The sequence below is a fragment of the Lissotriton vulgaris genome, chromosome 10 (assembly GCF_964263255.1).
Source record: "Lissotriton vulgaris chromosome 10, aLisVul1.2, whole genome shotgun sequence".
Classification (NCBI taxonomy): Eukaryota; Metazoa; Chordata; class Amphibia; order Caudata; family Salamandridae; genus Lissotriton; species Lissotriton vulgaris.
In genome coordinates this window covers 951,984,588-952,001,546 of record NC_141698.1, presented here as the reverse complement: position 1 = coordinate 952,001,546, position 16,959 = coordinate 951,984,588, and the positions used below count along the sequence as shown (strand labels likewise).

Here is a 16,959-nt window from a genome sequence, read left to right as displayed (position 1 = left end):
TTGGAAGAAGAAGGAGGCCCCTGCACTTTCCCTCTGGTTTGCTAAGTTGTGGAAGCTGTTGAGTGTGGAACGTATGGCTGATGTTTTCAGAGGTGACTTTAAGAATTTCACCTTCAGGTTTGCCATCGGCGGTCTGTCCACCCACCCTACTTGCACTACATTTGTTTCAGGTGTGAAGACTGTTTGAGTGAATGCCTGCTGCTAGACTGCCACCACTGGGGGGAGGGGGGTTGGTAGGTGGCTGGAGCCTTGGGGGGGGGGATTTGGATTGTTTGTTCCAAGGGGGGGTGGGTTTTTCTGTTATACCTCGCTGCAACGTCTTTCTCGTGGCCAAGACACATGGAGGCGCAACTTGAACTGGTCGACTACGCCTCTGACTCGGACAGCTTTTGCCTGGTGCCATTGTGGTTTGATGCCCCTCCAGGGTTCCTTGTTGGGCACAACACTGTTGGCTGGCAAACTTTGAGACTTATCCTGCCTAGGGCTGCCGCGTTGTACGAATCTTCAACAATTATATTGCTTCTTGACCATGTGGGGTTAGCTCCTGCGAGGGCTCATATTGCATTCCGTATGTTCCTATCTTTTCTCTCTTCTATTATTTCTTCCTTCCTGTACTCTCAATAAAAATATCTTTAACAAAAAAAAAATAGCGTTTGTATTATCCATAAAAATACAATAGAAAACAATCACATATCACTGTGCCTCTAGGCACTTGTCATGACATCACAGGGAGTTACAGAAATCACTTGGCTAATCGGACCATTGTCATAAACATCACCATTAGGCTGACCAGTAACTACTGGTAGTATTACACTGAGCACAATACATTGTGCAAAACATAATTATCCACAGGGCCCCTTAGTAATAACCAGCACCAGCAGCAGTAGTGCACTACAAAACGCTTTCAGTAGTGCACCCTTTAGGGAAAGGCATTAGGCATAAACCATAACAACCGTGCACCACAATAACCACTCATAAGGTGCCCACACACTGTGGCATGAGCACCACAATCAGCGCAACACCTGCGCTCCTATTTAGGGCACCTGGTGTCCTTTTTCATAGGGTTCTGGGCCTCGTGCCCATCTACACCAGGAAATGTGGCAACTCTAGTCCCCAGGGGGCCTCTGTCGAGGTCTCACCCTATTCCAGAGCACATTACCGCAAGCAAGGGGGCGGAGTGCAACTCACCCGGTCTTTGTTCCTGAAAACACATGCCCCTGATGCTGCAAGTGACACGGCAGCTACCCACGATCAGGCAGCGCAGCCTTGACAATGCCAAGAAATGGCAAGCGATTCTGGTCAGGGCCCTCCCTCGAGATCTCTCCCCAAGCTCCTCTGCTCGCGTTGCTGGGAAGACCCTCCTTGGGTGCACCTGGAGCCCGTGAGACTCCAGCTCTATCTCGCCGCCGGCCCTGCCCACAACCAGGCTCAGGCAAACAGTGGGACTCTCTTCTTCATCATGAGAGCACCGCCCATGACCAGGCTTCACCCGCCTGACTTCTGGCACTCTTGTGGCTGCGGGGCTAAGTCTCTGTCAGTTTCAGCGGCTTCCTTGTCATGGCCCGACGGCTCCCACTGCACTCATGCTTGAAGCTCACTGCTCAGGCTAGGACAACAATTTGGGAAGCACCCACCATGCAATTCTGGTGTGCAGGGCCCTGCACTTCAGGAGCGATTAAACAAAATGGAGCGCTCCTCACAAGTTCTCCTCGGTTGCAGGAGAAAGGGGCTGCACTTCACCAGCTGCTTCCACAGGAAGCGCTCCTGAGGTGCAGGACAACGTTATCAGGTTCATAGCCAAAACAAAGCCCTTCCCACAAACTGGGCAGGAATAAGAAGAATACAGGGCCCAGGCAGCCCAGCACACTGGGTCACCCTGCAGAGTGTTAGTCCTTTCAGCAACTCAGCAGGTAGTAGATCAGTACCCAATGGTGGTTCCTCCTGGCCACAGCAATCCTCTTCCTCCGGTCCAGTTCCGGACAAGCTCAACAGACATGGGGTCACAGCCCCAATACTTATAATCGATATGTCTTTGTTCTTCCCCCTGGCACGGGGCTCTGAGCCCAGTCCTAACCAGTCCGGGGGGGGCACTTTAACATCTCTTTACAAATGCACCACCACCTCCATTGTTAGTGTAAGCCTTGGCCCCAGACACACCACAGGGGGGCAGAGCCATCATTGTAGAAGGGAGGTAGAGCCCTATTCAGGTGCAGGTGCTACTCCTCCCATCACTCAAAATGCAGACCAGGCTTATTCAGCCTAGCGCTGAGTCACCCAGGCAGGGCATGGCACACCTCAAACCCCACCCCGGGAGTGGCTGGAGTGAATACACATCCCCTCTCCCCTGTCAGTCAGAACCAGGCAGTCAATACTCATCAGGTAGGCACAAAGACACATAGCACACAGAAATGCCCACTTCTGAAAGTGGCATTTCTAAAAATAGTAATAATAAATCTGCTTTCACCAATAAGCAGGATTTATCACCACTATTCCAAATATACCAAACTTGATCACACTACCCCTCTTAGATCAGGAATTAACACTGAAGCACATATCAGGGAATCCCCAATGCATCTATATGAGAGGGCAACCTCACAGCAGTGAGAAACCAAATAGTCTATTTGTCACTACCAGGACATGCCACACAGTTAAGACACATGTCCTACCTTTTACTTACACTTCACCCTACCCATAGGGCTAGCTAGGGCCTACCTTAGGGGTGACTGATATGCAGTAAAAGGGAAGTTACAGACGTGGCAACCACTTTATGTGCCACATCACAGCGGCAGTAAACTGCACCCACAGGACCTGCAGAGGCTTGAAACAGGTTTTGAAAGGCTACTTTGGTGGGTGGCACAAGCAGCACTGAAAGCCCATCAGTAGCATTGAATTTACTGGCCCTCGGTATCTGGTATACCACTCTACAAGTGACTGACAGGTAAATTAAATATGCAAAAACTAATCTTACCAAGTTTACCATAGAGAGCACCTGCATTTTAGCACTGATCTGCAGTCCTAAAACAACCAACAACAGGTCGGAGAAAAATACAGAAAAATACAGAAGGAAGGTAAAATGTTCTGGGATGACCCTGAAAAAAAAGGCAAAGTCCAATATCACCCAAAACCTCAAACCCACCCAAAACCCTAAAAATGTCATTACTACCCAAAAACCCATAACCACCCTAAACACTAAATTCCCTTGCCATACAGGTAAATTAAATATGCAAAAACGAATCTTACCAAGTTTACCATAGAGAGTACATGCACTTTAGCACTGATCTGCAGTGATAAAGTGCCCAGAGTCCTAAAGCCACAAACAACAGGTCAGAGAAAAATACAGAAGGAAGGGAAAATGTTCTGGGATGACCCTGAAAAAAGGGCCAAGTCCAACATCATCCAAAACCTCAAACCCACCCTAAACCCTAAAAATTTCATTACTACCCAAAAACCCATAACCACCCTAAACACTAAATTCCCTTGCCACACAAAAACCAATAAACTCTAAAAATTAACTTACCCTCTACACCCCAAACTCAAGCTAAAACCCGAAAATGTCTACAATCCATAAAGTCTTACCCACCCTAAACCCATAAAAAATGGTCATCAGTAAGTAGTAATAGATATGACTATGTTTCCGTAAAAAAGTGTTGTTTGACTTGCCTATATCTTCGGCGCCAATTGACGAATCTTTACAAAATTTCTTTTAAAAAGTTTCATAGTAAGTATTGTTGCACAATGAAATTTTTGGGGTGAAACGTCAAGTGGGGGGCCGAGAAAGGGGGTTAAAAAAAGGATGTGTTTCCCATGCTAATTCCCATAGGACTTGTCAACATGCCTACAGCCCGAACATCTGGACGGAATTACACCATATGTGGCAGGAAGGTAGATTTGGTCACGCAAATTCCACTTTTTTTATTAGGGTTTACTGGTTGAGAAATTTAAGAATATAGAGTTCGTTTTTTTGCGAATATTCCCCTATTAATCGCAAAAACACACACCAACAGGAATGCCATGATTGGCTAGGCTTAAGATGCGGAGAAGTTTGCACCCCATTTTATAGATCAGGGAATGGTTCCCAGGGCTGAAAATTGCAGAGAAAGCTGATATAAGAGGTCTTGGTGGTGGTACTCTGAACCCAAGTTTGAGAAACTGGGATGTTAGTAGCTCAAGTTATGAGTTAAAAATCAATTTTGTTTCACTACGAGTGTGTGGCATCTGAGACATATCTTGTTTTAGATGTCAAGGTACCATAGCAACATGTGACATCACACCCATGGTTCTGTTCCACCTGTGTTGCCTAGGTTCTGGAATGTTTTCTTTCAGATTATGATGAGCAGTTACCTGGACTGGCTGTGGTTTGGATGGGTTCTTCTTTCTTTGGAAATAAATTTAAATCTACTTTACAATTCAAGCCTGCGTCCTTTTAGATCCTTTCAGCTGCATGAAGATCTTACACTGGCATAGTCGCCAGCCGGAAGACAAAGGGACCCAACAACCCCAACTCTCCTTGAAGTAGCCCAAATTTACCCTTCTCTAAGTTACTGTACTTTAATAATTCTTTCTGAGACCTGGAGCCATCTGCCCTTATTATACAACTTCAAGATTGTGGTTGGATAGCCATACGTTAAACTTCTTGATTAAATGTGAGGAGGGCTGGGAGCTTCGCCGCACACTCACCCTATTGACTGTATATTGTGGCGTTGGGAGTTTTTTTATAGGTGCAGGCTCACCCCTTCTCATCTGTGATGCGATGCGATATTTCTGATATTGATGGAATTCTGAAATGTTCTTTGCTTGAAGGAGTCACTTTGACATTTGTTTAGTTTGTGTCGGAGCAGTGAATTGTGACCAGTGCGCCACGCTGACTCAGAGTATAGGGTCATTTATTTTCCATTTGAGGGCTCTGGGTAACAGCGTTGAGCTGAGGCACATTAGGCGCGAAGACTCTCTTGAAAAAAAGCATTTAATAACTGTCTCCTCACAATTCTTAACTGGAGAATGCTTACCTGCTGCTAGGTTCTTTTTCCCGCATCGCTGCATCACTGCTTGCTTCCCTACGCGACTTCTCTGCGTTGAAGCGCATCCATGTTATTGCCTCATCACGAAGCTAAACACTGTGGCAGTCACGTTGACGTGGCAGTCAACGTAACGGCAAACTTGAGGATCCTCTTGTTGCCTAGGTTACCAGCAACAAACATACACTACGCATTGTGTGGTCTTACCGTCCAGGAAAATCTTACAATTTCTTTCCTGCATGTCATCTCAGTGACACAAACACAAGTAGCATAAGGTTGGTTAACCCTTTGTTTTCAGCAACGAGGATACTGATTCCTGCATGTCATCTCAGTGACATGCACACTATTATTGAAGGTTTCTTAACTCTGTGCATACAACAACGAGGAAATTATCATCATTCCTTCATGTCATCTCAGTGACACGCACACTGTTATCACTATTAATGAACAGTAATGGACAGTCATCCCAGTGGCATACACTTGAACCTGCAAGTTTAAAACTTCTTGTTGTGCACTCTTTTTCAGCTTTACCCACAGTTTTAATGCTTGACAAGTTCATGTCATCATTTCTGTGTGTCATCTCAGTGACATGCACACTGTCATTTCTATTATTGAACAGTAATGCACAGTCATTTCAGTGGCACACACATTTAAACTTGCAAGTTTAATACTTCTTGTGTTTTTTTTTTTAGCATTATTCACAGCCTCAATGTTTTACAAATATATTCCAATACCTTCTTTTATGCAACTTGTCTTGTAATAATTTGTATTTTGAAACTCATTTTTAGCCATGCAGAATGTAACTGCTCCCTCCTTTTTTCTAATGTCTCCTGATGAACCTGCCATCAAGTGGCAAAAATGGAAAAAAGTTTTTGAACGGTAAGCGAAGGTTTGTGGAGTGAGTCTTAGTGCTAAGCGGAGAACTTCTCTACTCCATCATTGTCTTGGATCTGAAGGACAAGACGTATTTGACCATCTGCCTGAGTTCAGTGATGTGAATAGAACGAATCTAAATGAGTATAACACTACTTACCAAAAGTAAGCACAATTTTGGAGAGGTATCAGTATGCTAAAAGACTTCAAAATGATGAGGAGTCAATTGCGAGTTACGTCACACAACTTAGGAAACTGGCTTCCTCTTGAAAATTTGGAAATTCATTAGATGAGAGGATCAGGGACCAATTTATAGTAGGCTGCAATATAGAGGAACTTTGGCTGAGGGATAAACCTGTATTAGATGAGGTGATTCAAGTCGCAAAAAGGGTTAAACACTCTTTAAAATGTGTAGACACTTTGAAGAAAGACAAACAAGTCTCAATTCAGGTTGTCAAAAAGGAAACCACAACCTTACCTAAAGCTGATGACTCAAGTAAACTCAAAAATAAATCACCTGTTCCTAAGTGCTTTAGGTGTGATAAGGTTGGGCATTTTGCCAACGACAAGAAGTGTCCTGCTTTGAATGTTATCTGTTCAAAATGCAAAAAGATAGGGCATCTTTCTTCTGTTTGCAAGAGCAAAATACCTTCTTCCACCATAAAAAATGCAGAAACAGATATTCTTGAAGAAGACTTTGTCTGTGGACAAATTGTGGTACAAGTGGATTCCACGTTGGAATGAAAAACTTGTCCCATCGACACGATTCAAGTAGAAGGGGAGGGTGCTAAAGTCTTATTTGATTCAGGGGCTAAAATCACTATATTCTCTAAAGTCTTCATTCAAAGTAAACTTGCTCACACGGTTTCTCTTTTCAAACTGGACAAACGCCCCTTGTCATATGGTGGAGAGCCTATTCCCTTGCTTGGTTATTTCATAGGCCTCATCGAGTACAAAGGGCGCTATGTCTCCGGTAAGGTCTACGTCTCAGAAAAGGGTGACAGCATAATCAGCTGGTTCCACCAAGGAGACTTGGGTGTCATGCTAGATGCCATGTCCTCTACTCCCATCAAACTTAAAGATGAAGACAGTACATGTCCACTCTGATGAAACAATTGAAGCACGCATCAAAAGCAATTTTCCAAGGGTATTTAGAAATCAACTTGGGTGTCTTAGAGATTTGTAAATTAAATATTCCCATACATCCTAATTCGCAACCACACAGCTGTAAAAGTCAGGAGTGTACCCTTGGCAGTCAGGGAAGAGATGGATAAGGAGCCAGCCAAGCTCAAGCAAGGAGGAATAATTTAGGATGTTGCTAGTACTGATTGGCTTGCTCCGGTTGTGGCATCCCGGAAGGCCAACGGTTCACTCCGATTATGTGTAGATTTGAGGCAACTCAATAAGTGTGTGGTGGTGGACCGCTATCCACTGCCTAATATTTCAGAGCTGCTGACATTGTTGGAAGGAGCCAAGATCTTTAGCACCATTGATTTGGCCTCCTCCTATCACCAAATCGTACTGGCAGAAACATCTAGAGACTATACTTCATTCATAACCCCGTTTGGACATACAGAGTCGTTTGAATGCTGTTCGTACTGGTATCTGCGGCATCTGTCTTCCAGCCTATGATGGAGAAGGTATTCAAGGACTGTAAAATTGTCTGTGTCTATCAAGATGACACACTTTTGTTTGCTAAAGATCATGTTGAACTGAGCATCACCTCAATGTTGTTTTGAGTAGACTTGAAGGAGCCAACCTCACCATAAAATTGTAAAAGTGCCATATTTGGGGTTTCCTCGATTAACTATCTAGGGCACACAATATCAGGTGATGGCATTTCTCCTAAGTCCAACCTCGTTGATACCAATTCTCGCATGCCTCCTCCTTCCTGCAGAAAGGAGTTCATGAAGTTCTTTGGCATGATAGAGTACTATAACAAATTTATTGAAGTTTTTGCTGAATGTTGTACTAACTTAAGAGGGCTTCTTAAAAAAGGTTCTGAATTTAAGTGGAGTGAAGACTGTGATAATTAATTTATTTCCCTTAAAAATAAACTCAACAAAGCACCTGTGGTTCCGTGATTCTGAACCCGTTCAATTAAGATCATTGTATCAAGACGATTTTGGTATCAGCGGACCGCAAATGACGAGTGCGGTATGTACGAGTGTTTTCGTCATGTTCGATTGATGGATACACTGTATATTCAGGGATTTCGTTCGAACCTTCGGGTTCCATTTCGTGTACGGCAGCCATTTTGTGGTTGCCCTCACATAGGCCGATGACTGCGGCCGAGCAAGTCTTTGGGACACGTACACCTTTAGCTGACTTTTGTGTGACCTGAACGAACTGACTCCATTGCCCGAAGCTGACCTTGTTGAGCCAGTTCCTTGTTAGGCAGCTAGTCAGATAGAGATCAAAGAACAGGACATTGCTGAGTTGATGGTACATGCACACACCCTTCTATCTTGCTTCTCATCTGTTTCTGTTCCTTCTTTTATGGCCTATTTATGGTTTGGGTTGAGGTCCTTTTATTATGGGTTTTGTCCGGCCTGTCCAAGCAAGAATGTTGGATTTTGCCTTGTCATTTATGGTGGGCTGGACAACTGAAAGTGGGCTTGTCATTATGCGATATCTTTTGAAATGTCACTGTGTGATTGGACAGTTCGTAAGTAATTGATGCTAGTCAGGAATGTGATTTTTGGCATAAAAGACGATGTCTCGCAATACGAAAATTGTACAGTCTCTGACGAACCACCCGTGTTGTGTTTCGTAGACCTCTGTTCCTGGTTGCAGCCAATAAACGTGGTCTTTGACGTCACCGAGAAGTATCCCGTGTCTCTGTATTCTAAGAAAGGTGAACCCGAAGACTTTGGGCGTGCCCCTGGCGCCGCTGGGTGCTAAAACCCGGTTCTTCACACCCAAGCTTAAAATGTTGACCCCTCAAAAACTTTCGTGATTATCACTAATGCTAGCCTTAAGGGGTTGGGGTCTGTTATCGAGTGTGAGGCGCTTCCAGTGTTTTGGGCTGAAAAGAAGATGAAAAAGTTTCTGTGGGGGGCTAAGTTCTTGGTCAGGACTGATCATAAACCACTTTGTGAGACTTTTTCTAAAAAAGGGATTGATCTAATCTCCAGCAGAATGACCAAATGGGTTATTGCACTCCAGGAATACAATTTTGAAATCGGATACATTCCTGGGGTGGAAAACTGTGTTGCTGATACTTTTTTGAGGTTAGTTGATGATTCTCCTGGCGATGTTCTTGATGAGGGATTTTGATGATGGTAATGTTCATGTGTGTTTAGTTGGTGGTGAGATCATCAATGACAATCAGTGGCGCATCACGTTGTCTTCAGATCCAGTGTTGTCTGAGGTAATGTCTCTCATCCATAAAGGCTGACACACGAAGAAACAGGGTTCTGAGGATGCTTCTAAATTCTGGGGAGTCAAAGACGAATTTGCAGTCTGTGACAAACTACTTGTACGTGGAACTAGGCTTTATTCCTCCTTCTGATCTTCGTAAGATGCTCATATATTTAGCTCATGAGTCTCATTCCTGCATGTCCAAAACCAAAGAGAGACTCCGGGCCTCCTACTGGTGGCCTGGGATGGATCTGCAGGTGGAAAGGGTTATTAGGGACTGTATGGTATGTGCCATGAGCGGGAAGTCAAAAGTGGTGAGAGTCCAATCCATGGTTATCAGAGAGCTTCCACGTGAGCCTTGGAAGGAAGTAGCTTTAGAAATAGTGGGTCCAGTCTACTCAGATGGTAATCAAGTCTTTATTTTAGTACTTCTTGACTTGTTTTCCAAGAAAGCTAGGGCTAGTGTGTTTTCTACTCGGTTTTTACTTATTCAGGGCTAGTGTGTTTTTATTCGGTTTTTACCTACAGCAGTCTGCCTACACACACTTATAGTCTATAAAATTGCATATCTCTGGTTCTACTGATAGGATCTTTTTCGTTTTGTTAATTATTCATTTAGTAAGGAAAGCGCTATGTGTCTAACTTGGTGTGGGATCCTTTTTGCATGTTTCTTCACTTTTATTACTATTGCACAAATACTGTACACATTGCCTCTAAGTTAAGCCGGACTGCTTTGTGCCAAGCTATCAGAGGGTTGAGCACAGGTTAATTTGAGCTTGGCTTGTGCCCCACCCTGACAAGGATTGTGGTTGTTGCTTGACCATGGTTCACCCCCCACTCAACCAACAATCCAATTTCTTACAACATCCAAATTAACTAAGATGTAAGGTCGCCACCTCCATGGAAATGTAACATTAAATGTTATTTTTTTATGTTTGTTTACTATTAAGGGGCTGATTCTGATGTGGGTTGGAAATGCTTCCGGACTAAATCGGGTTGGAAATGGTTTCAAACCCACTCGGATCGGGATAGTCCGACCGACGGAGTACAGTGCATCCGGATGCTTCCCGATACGATTTTGTTGGACTCCCATTGACTTCAATGGGAGCATATGTTCCTAACCGCATCATAATTGGGCACTGGGTTGTTCCCGATCCGATTTGGAAGGAGCAAATACCATTAGGAGGCCTTCCTAACCGCATCAGAATCAGGCCCTAGGTGGGAAAGCTTTCCAACCCGCATCAGAATCAGGCCCTAAGTGTCATAAAAAGTAGTGCCCTACTTTTGTGGTTGAGGGTCAATGGAATGTTGGCCACTTACATTGACTGTAGCTTACGATCTTGGTCATAAAGGGCTGTAAGAAGGAGCAGTCCTACTGAAGCTTGCATGATGGTAGCGGAAGGTCACCTATACATCACATTTTTGAAATTGCTTTGTTTATATGTCTATTGTGATGTTGGCAGATGCAAATGTTTCTACTGCGTAATATGACTTTCACAATCAGAACTATGTGTTTTAGCACCAGGATGGGTACCAAGCTCATCATGTGTGCACAAGTCCTTCTATACAATGTCAAGTCGGTGTGATTCTGCATGGAGTGGCCCCTCACTTAGTTGTCCTGTTTGCTCTAGAAATGTTACAGCCGTATCATTATATTTTCTTAATGCACAATTACCTTTCCTGCCAGTTCGACTATTTAAGCATTCGTCTTGGACAAGTAATGTAGAGAATGTTAGAACATCTGTGATTGTAGGCAGCTGTGCCTGTCTTTCATACCTAGGTAGCTTGTTCTACAAAGGTACATGTTCCTATTTGCAGGTTTCCTTTACAAACACATTCTAAATAGACATTCTTTCTGATAGTCATAGTAATGTTGAAGTAGACTGTGCTTTTCTGTGAATATGATATTATGAATTTACTGCAAAAACTGAAAAATGTTTGCAGTTCTATGAGGGGCTCTTCTTTTGTGTACATCAAGACATTGCCATCTATACATGATCTGTCTATGAGGAGCAACTGGACATAATTGAGGTTGGGAATGTGGTGAAAGTTTGCATCCTTTAGGTAATCTGTTTCGTAAACAGTATTGCCATCTCTATATTTCGTTCATAAAAATATAGGGGCATATTTACAAGCCCCTTGTGCCACTTTTGCGTTATTTTCCCCATGTTATAAATGACACAAAAGTGGCGCAAGGGGCTTGTAAAGCTGCCCCATAGATCCTAACAAAGGGCTTTGATCAGAATGCATTTCAGAAGATAACCCTTAAAAGCTCATTCACACCTGTATTCATCTCCTACAGACAAGTACAGGTGGAAAGCGTGAGAGCCTCCCTCCACTTCACATGACTGTTTTGTGAAAGGTCATGTCGTTTCTGTATAATTTCTCAATTAAAAAAGACACTGGCGTGATTCCATTTCAAAGGTTATCTCACATAAAACACTCCTCTACCTCTGTATTTGTCTCATTAAAAAGAAAGTCACTAATAAGCAAGCGGATTTAAACTCCATTTCAAAGGACTCTTTATCCCTCTCATGTATCTCAGTATTTCTTGCATAAAAACAAATAAAAGCACTACTAATGTCTAGCTAACTTACATGCTAGGCTACCAAAACATAATTGTCCTTAACATCAAAACAAGTAAAATTATGTCGAATGAACAGTAGTCTTTCTCCTTTCTCCTAACAGCTAATCGCAAATTAGGAAATCCAAACACAAATGTGCCTCTAGGCTTAAGGCCACCCAATAGGCACCCCGAAATTGGCAGTGCACATGTAAGTGCACATATGCCCTGGGCATATGCGTGCTTCATGTCACATTAAAATATGCATTTTCAAATGCATTTTTTATTTTTCTACATGGTTACCACCGACTTTCAGTGGATAGTAACAGCATTTCTTAAATGCCCAATTTGCATTTAGGTAATGTCTTGTACATGTGCATTAGGAATCGCAAATAGGTAATCCCTATTTGTGTTTCCTAAATCGCGGTTGCAATTTGCGATTTCTACCGGATAGAAATCGCAAATTGCAAGTGGTTTTTGGCCTGTGTACATATGAAAAGGCTGTTTGCATTTCTTACTGGGTCGAAATTGCGATTAGGCCCATCTAGAAGTGCAAAAAGCTTTCGTACATTTGGCTCCTAACCCTATAACATAAGTGAGTAGATATTTAAATCACCACAATCCAATTCCATAAAAACCTTTTCAAAGCTTTTCATTTTGACTTTATTCCACATCCTCGTTCCAACATTTTTATAAATCTCTGTGTAAGAGAATGAATATTTCTAGCTTAAGCACTTGCCTTACCATTGTTATTGTTGCTGCAGTCTTGCAGAGGAGCTATGTCCGATGTCATACTGCCATCTGCCTTTTTAAGAATCCATGGAATGTTTTTCATAGAAGGTTCGGAACTCCAGCTACACATGCCCCCCTCAAAGTCACAAATTGTAGCTAGGGAGATACAATATATACATCCATCTTTATTTAACTATTTCGACTTAGTTTGGACAATCATATTAATGTGGGTGGAGACAATAAACTGCAAAAGACAACATATATATAACCTATATACTACAGGTATTTTTAAATAAATGTCCACAAAGGAATTAAAATATGTCAACATTTATTGATGAAGTAACAAGAGAAATGTATTTGGGGAATAGAAGAACGTAAGTAGGAAAAAGTAAAGGCACACCCGAGGAAATTATCCCAAAACAATTCCCATAATAACTCTCTTGTCATATTGGAAGCAAGAAGTGGTCACTGAAGTGTATGGAGCAAAAGAAGACAGTGAAAATAACATACATAACTGAATAAAGCACTCCGATTGCTTGAGTGGAAAAATGAGAAAGGAGTAGAGGGACTGACAAATATGAACAAATTAGGTAAATAGATAGCAATCCCAAGTTCAACATAGTGATAAGGCAGAATAAAACCAGAATGGGAATTATCCTTATGAAATGTGCCGAAAATGGACAGGATGTTGAAGGAAACAGGGGAGATGAAGACATTAAAAAGACCAAGATATAAAGGAAATTGAAGTTGTTTAGAATTTAAAGGAGCAGAAAAGCAATGAGAAGCTCATTCCTACAAATGTCTAATGATCAAATTTAGGGACCAGTTCCACTGGAGAAATAATGTATACAATAGATTGGTAATACTCACCCCCCTAATAAAGTTATCCCAGAGGAACATTGTCTATGCTAATGTTATAACAAGACAGAATGGGGCATGGACTAAGCACATATTTAGAGTTCGGGGGAGAGTCACCTTAAATTAGGGGCGCTCCCGTCACGCCACTCCAATTGCAAGATATTGTTGCCTCATATAGGATCAAAAGAACTGCTTTTCTAGGATCTGCTGAGGCTGATTCCAAGGTAGTTGGGAGAATATATGTTACTAATTTCACTTAAAGTTTTAATTATGAACATTTTCACTATATTAATAACATGTAATACCACAGTCGAAAATGTTAGTTCACCTGGTTAGATGTGATATTTGGCACTTAGTAATGCAATAGCATCCTGACCCTCTGGTTTGTAGTATGGACTACAGTTGAAATCAATTAATATATATTTACTAGCAGCCCTCCCCAGCGTTGCCCGGGGCAGAAGGGGGCTGGGGGCAGCATTTCAGGCTTGCGTGCACTCCCGCCCCGGCCCCCGCCCGCCACGACATTTTCTGTGTTCCGGACAATGTCGTGGTGGGCGGGGGCCGGGGCGGGAGTGCACGCAAGCCTGGAATGCTGCCCCCAGACCCTGAGCCTTACCGCAGTCGTTCCGGGCCAACCTCCCGCACCGGTCCCAGAGCCTTACCTGAGCCGCCGCTCCTCCCTGAGCTCCTCACTTCATCGCCGCTCCTCCTTGTCATCACGTACGTTGCGGCCAGCACTACGTCGTGGAAGTCAGCGTCGCGGCCGGCGCTACTTTCAGGGCACTACTTTTTTTTTTAAGTTATATTTTTAAATTTACTTTTTTTTTTCTATAGCCTATGTCCATCTGCACACCCTGAGGATTACAACAATCTATTGGGTGTGTGGATTGGCGCTGTGGTTCCCGAGTTTACCTTGCCAAAAGGTTTCTGTTCTCTCTTTATAATAGTAGTATAGACAAGAACTTATGCCTAGTTCTAATGACAGTTATAAAAAAAGAGGTTGTAAGTACCTGATTAATTCCCCAGAGTATTAGGGAATCTCATTTTTTTTTTTTTATTGAAGCCAACGTTTGTCAGACATAAACATTTACATATTGCAATATTATATTGGACAAAAAATAGACACAGAATTAAAAGTCTATCTTGATAATATAAATCACTACTGAGTCACTATAAATCTATTAAGCCTTCTATAAAAAGAGTTTCGCCAGGTACAAATATCGCACGAAAAAAGCACCCTGTAACCATTTACACACTAAATAGATAGATAAATATTTAACAAGGTTTAGAGTCTCATTCCACCCCTCCACCATGTGACAGCGGCTGCAGCCCTTCCCTCTGCTTATTAGTTAAAGCTCAAACCTCATGTTTTATTAAATTTCTTAAGTCCCCCAATGCTTGCCGCATAGGTATATGTGCTTTTCTTCCCCCTTCTCATCTTCTGACCCCATTCCAGGGCTGACGGAATTAAATCCAAGCACAATTTTTGTAAAACCAGTGACCTTGTGATTGCCATAGCTATATACAAAAATCTAGTCACTGAATCTAAACAAGGGAGATCAGGATCGTAGCCAAATAAAATTAACCTGTCATTTACTTCCAACTGTAAATCACATTCTTTTTCTAAATACTCAAATACCTCTACCCAATACACATTAATTTTTGGACAGCAGAGCATGATATGTGACCAATTAGCAGCAGGATAATTCAAACATCAGAAGCATTGAGAGGACTGATTGGGGTAAATCTTTGCAAGGGCAACTGGGGTTCGATACAGCAGCCATTTACTAAAAAATAACATCCTGCGCCAGTTTGCCCCTCTTAAAGAGCTAAAGTTGAACCTGTTGATCGTAGACCAAATATGGGGAGTGATTTTTTGCAGTTCTCCTGCTCTGACCATTTCCTTAAAGCTTTGGATTCAAGATCAGCCCCCCTTGCAGAAGCTAGATATTTCTTCCAGGCGCCTGGCTTCCTATCTGAAATCTTAACTAGAAGATCCTCCACCAACTGATTTTGACCCAAAAAAGGGGTGACATTTGTTTCAGCAAGATATTTAAATAAAGTGCCATAAGAGTTCATTAGAATAAAGTAATTGATCACTAATTGGCGCATGTCTGCTATGGACACCCAGTTACCATTCCTTATAAAATCTGAAATTTTAAGATAGGCAGCTGCCGCCCATTTTATGGCCAAATATGTGAGTTGTTTGACACCTATCCGGGGGGAGGATTTCTTCTAATAAGGAAGTAGAGTTAATTACCGTAATGGAATATTTTTAAAAAAATGCCTGCCTTCTTTTAAAAAGCTATTGAAGACTCTTGTACCGGACCAACTTTGGAGACCTAAACATTAGCAGGGGGGAATGAATTTGACTATCATGACACATAAAATTGATAAAAATGTTGGAGAAGAAATGTACTTGCAGTGGAGGCTTAAACCTTGTGCAAAGTACGCATCATAATTTATTTATTTATTTATTAAAAGTTTTATATAGCGCTGGCTAGACTCGGAGGTATCGAAGCGCTTTACATGAGCATCAGAAATATAGTTACAGGTTACATCATTACAAAGGTTACACAGTTCTTAGAGCATGGCAACATAGTTACATGTAAGGTCGAGATAAACAATAAGCACAAATACGTAAGGGGAAAAGGAGGCAAGGTGAGAGATTCAGGGGAAGGGGGGTTGGAGCACGGGAAGTAGACAGATAATGGGGGGGGAAAGGGGAGGGGAGGGTGAGAGACACAGCATGGGAAGAGGATGGTAAGGGTGATGGGTCACAAACCGGTAGACGAGTCAAGGCAACGTCCGAAGTCCAGTAAGCTGTGATCCCAGGGCAGACAAGGGGAGAGAGTCAGGGGAAAGAGGATAGGAGCTAGGGAAGAGAAAATAAGGAGAGACGAAAAGAAGTCTGCCTAAAGACCGACTGGGTAGGTGACGGCCCAGGAGGGAATCCACAGCCCATCTCCCCTATAGCTAAACCAGGTAGCTCCATCGGGCATCAGACAAAATAGTTCAGTCTCAATACATTGAGAGAGGAGGGAAGGAGAGACATAAATAGAGGGAGGATGCGGGAGGAGACAACAGGAGAGACGAAAGGAAGTGCAACAATGTGGCTCGACAATATTCCAGGAAAAGAACAACAAGTAAACATTAAATAGAACAGTCAGCAATATATTAGGGGAGGAGAGAAAGGAGAGATAAAGTAGTGGGGGGTAGGGGAGGAGAGAGAGTGAGGATAAGGGAAGAGACAACCGTAGAGACGAAAGGAAGTCTGTCTAAAAACCGACTGGGTAGGTGACGACCAAGGAGGGAATCCACGGCCCATCTCCCCTATAGCTAAAACCAGGTAGCTCCATCGGGCATCATACAAAATAGTTCAGTCTCAAATGGCGAGGGAAGAGGTTCACAGACAAACAGGGTGGGGACAAAGGGCAGGGGCATGCGAGGGCAGAGGACAGAAGCTGGAAAGAGTAGGAGCGGAGGGGGGGGGCGGGAATTGGGAGCGGGAAGGTAAGGTCAGGAGAGACGCGGGTGCGTTAGTCCGAAGTCCGG

General features: G+C 43.0%; 1 protein-coding gene across 1 annotated transcript in view; it reads right to left on the bottom strand.

Moving 5' to 3' along the window:
• Nucleotides 1-16,959, bottom strand: part of MALRD1 (MAM and LDL receptor class A domain containing 1) — a 2,333,045-nt gene that overhangs the window by 1,975,633 nt on the left and 340,453 nt on the right. Inside the window, exon 6 of the mRNA XM_086939858.1 lies at nucleotides 12,559-12,702. Within this exon, the coding sequence (XP_086795984.1) occupies nucleotides 12,559-12,702 (144 nt within the window). The remainder of the gene's footprint in view (nucleotides 1-12,558; nucleotides 12,703-16,959) is intronic.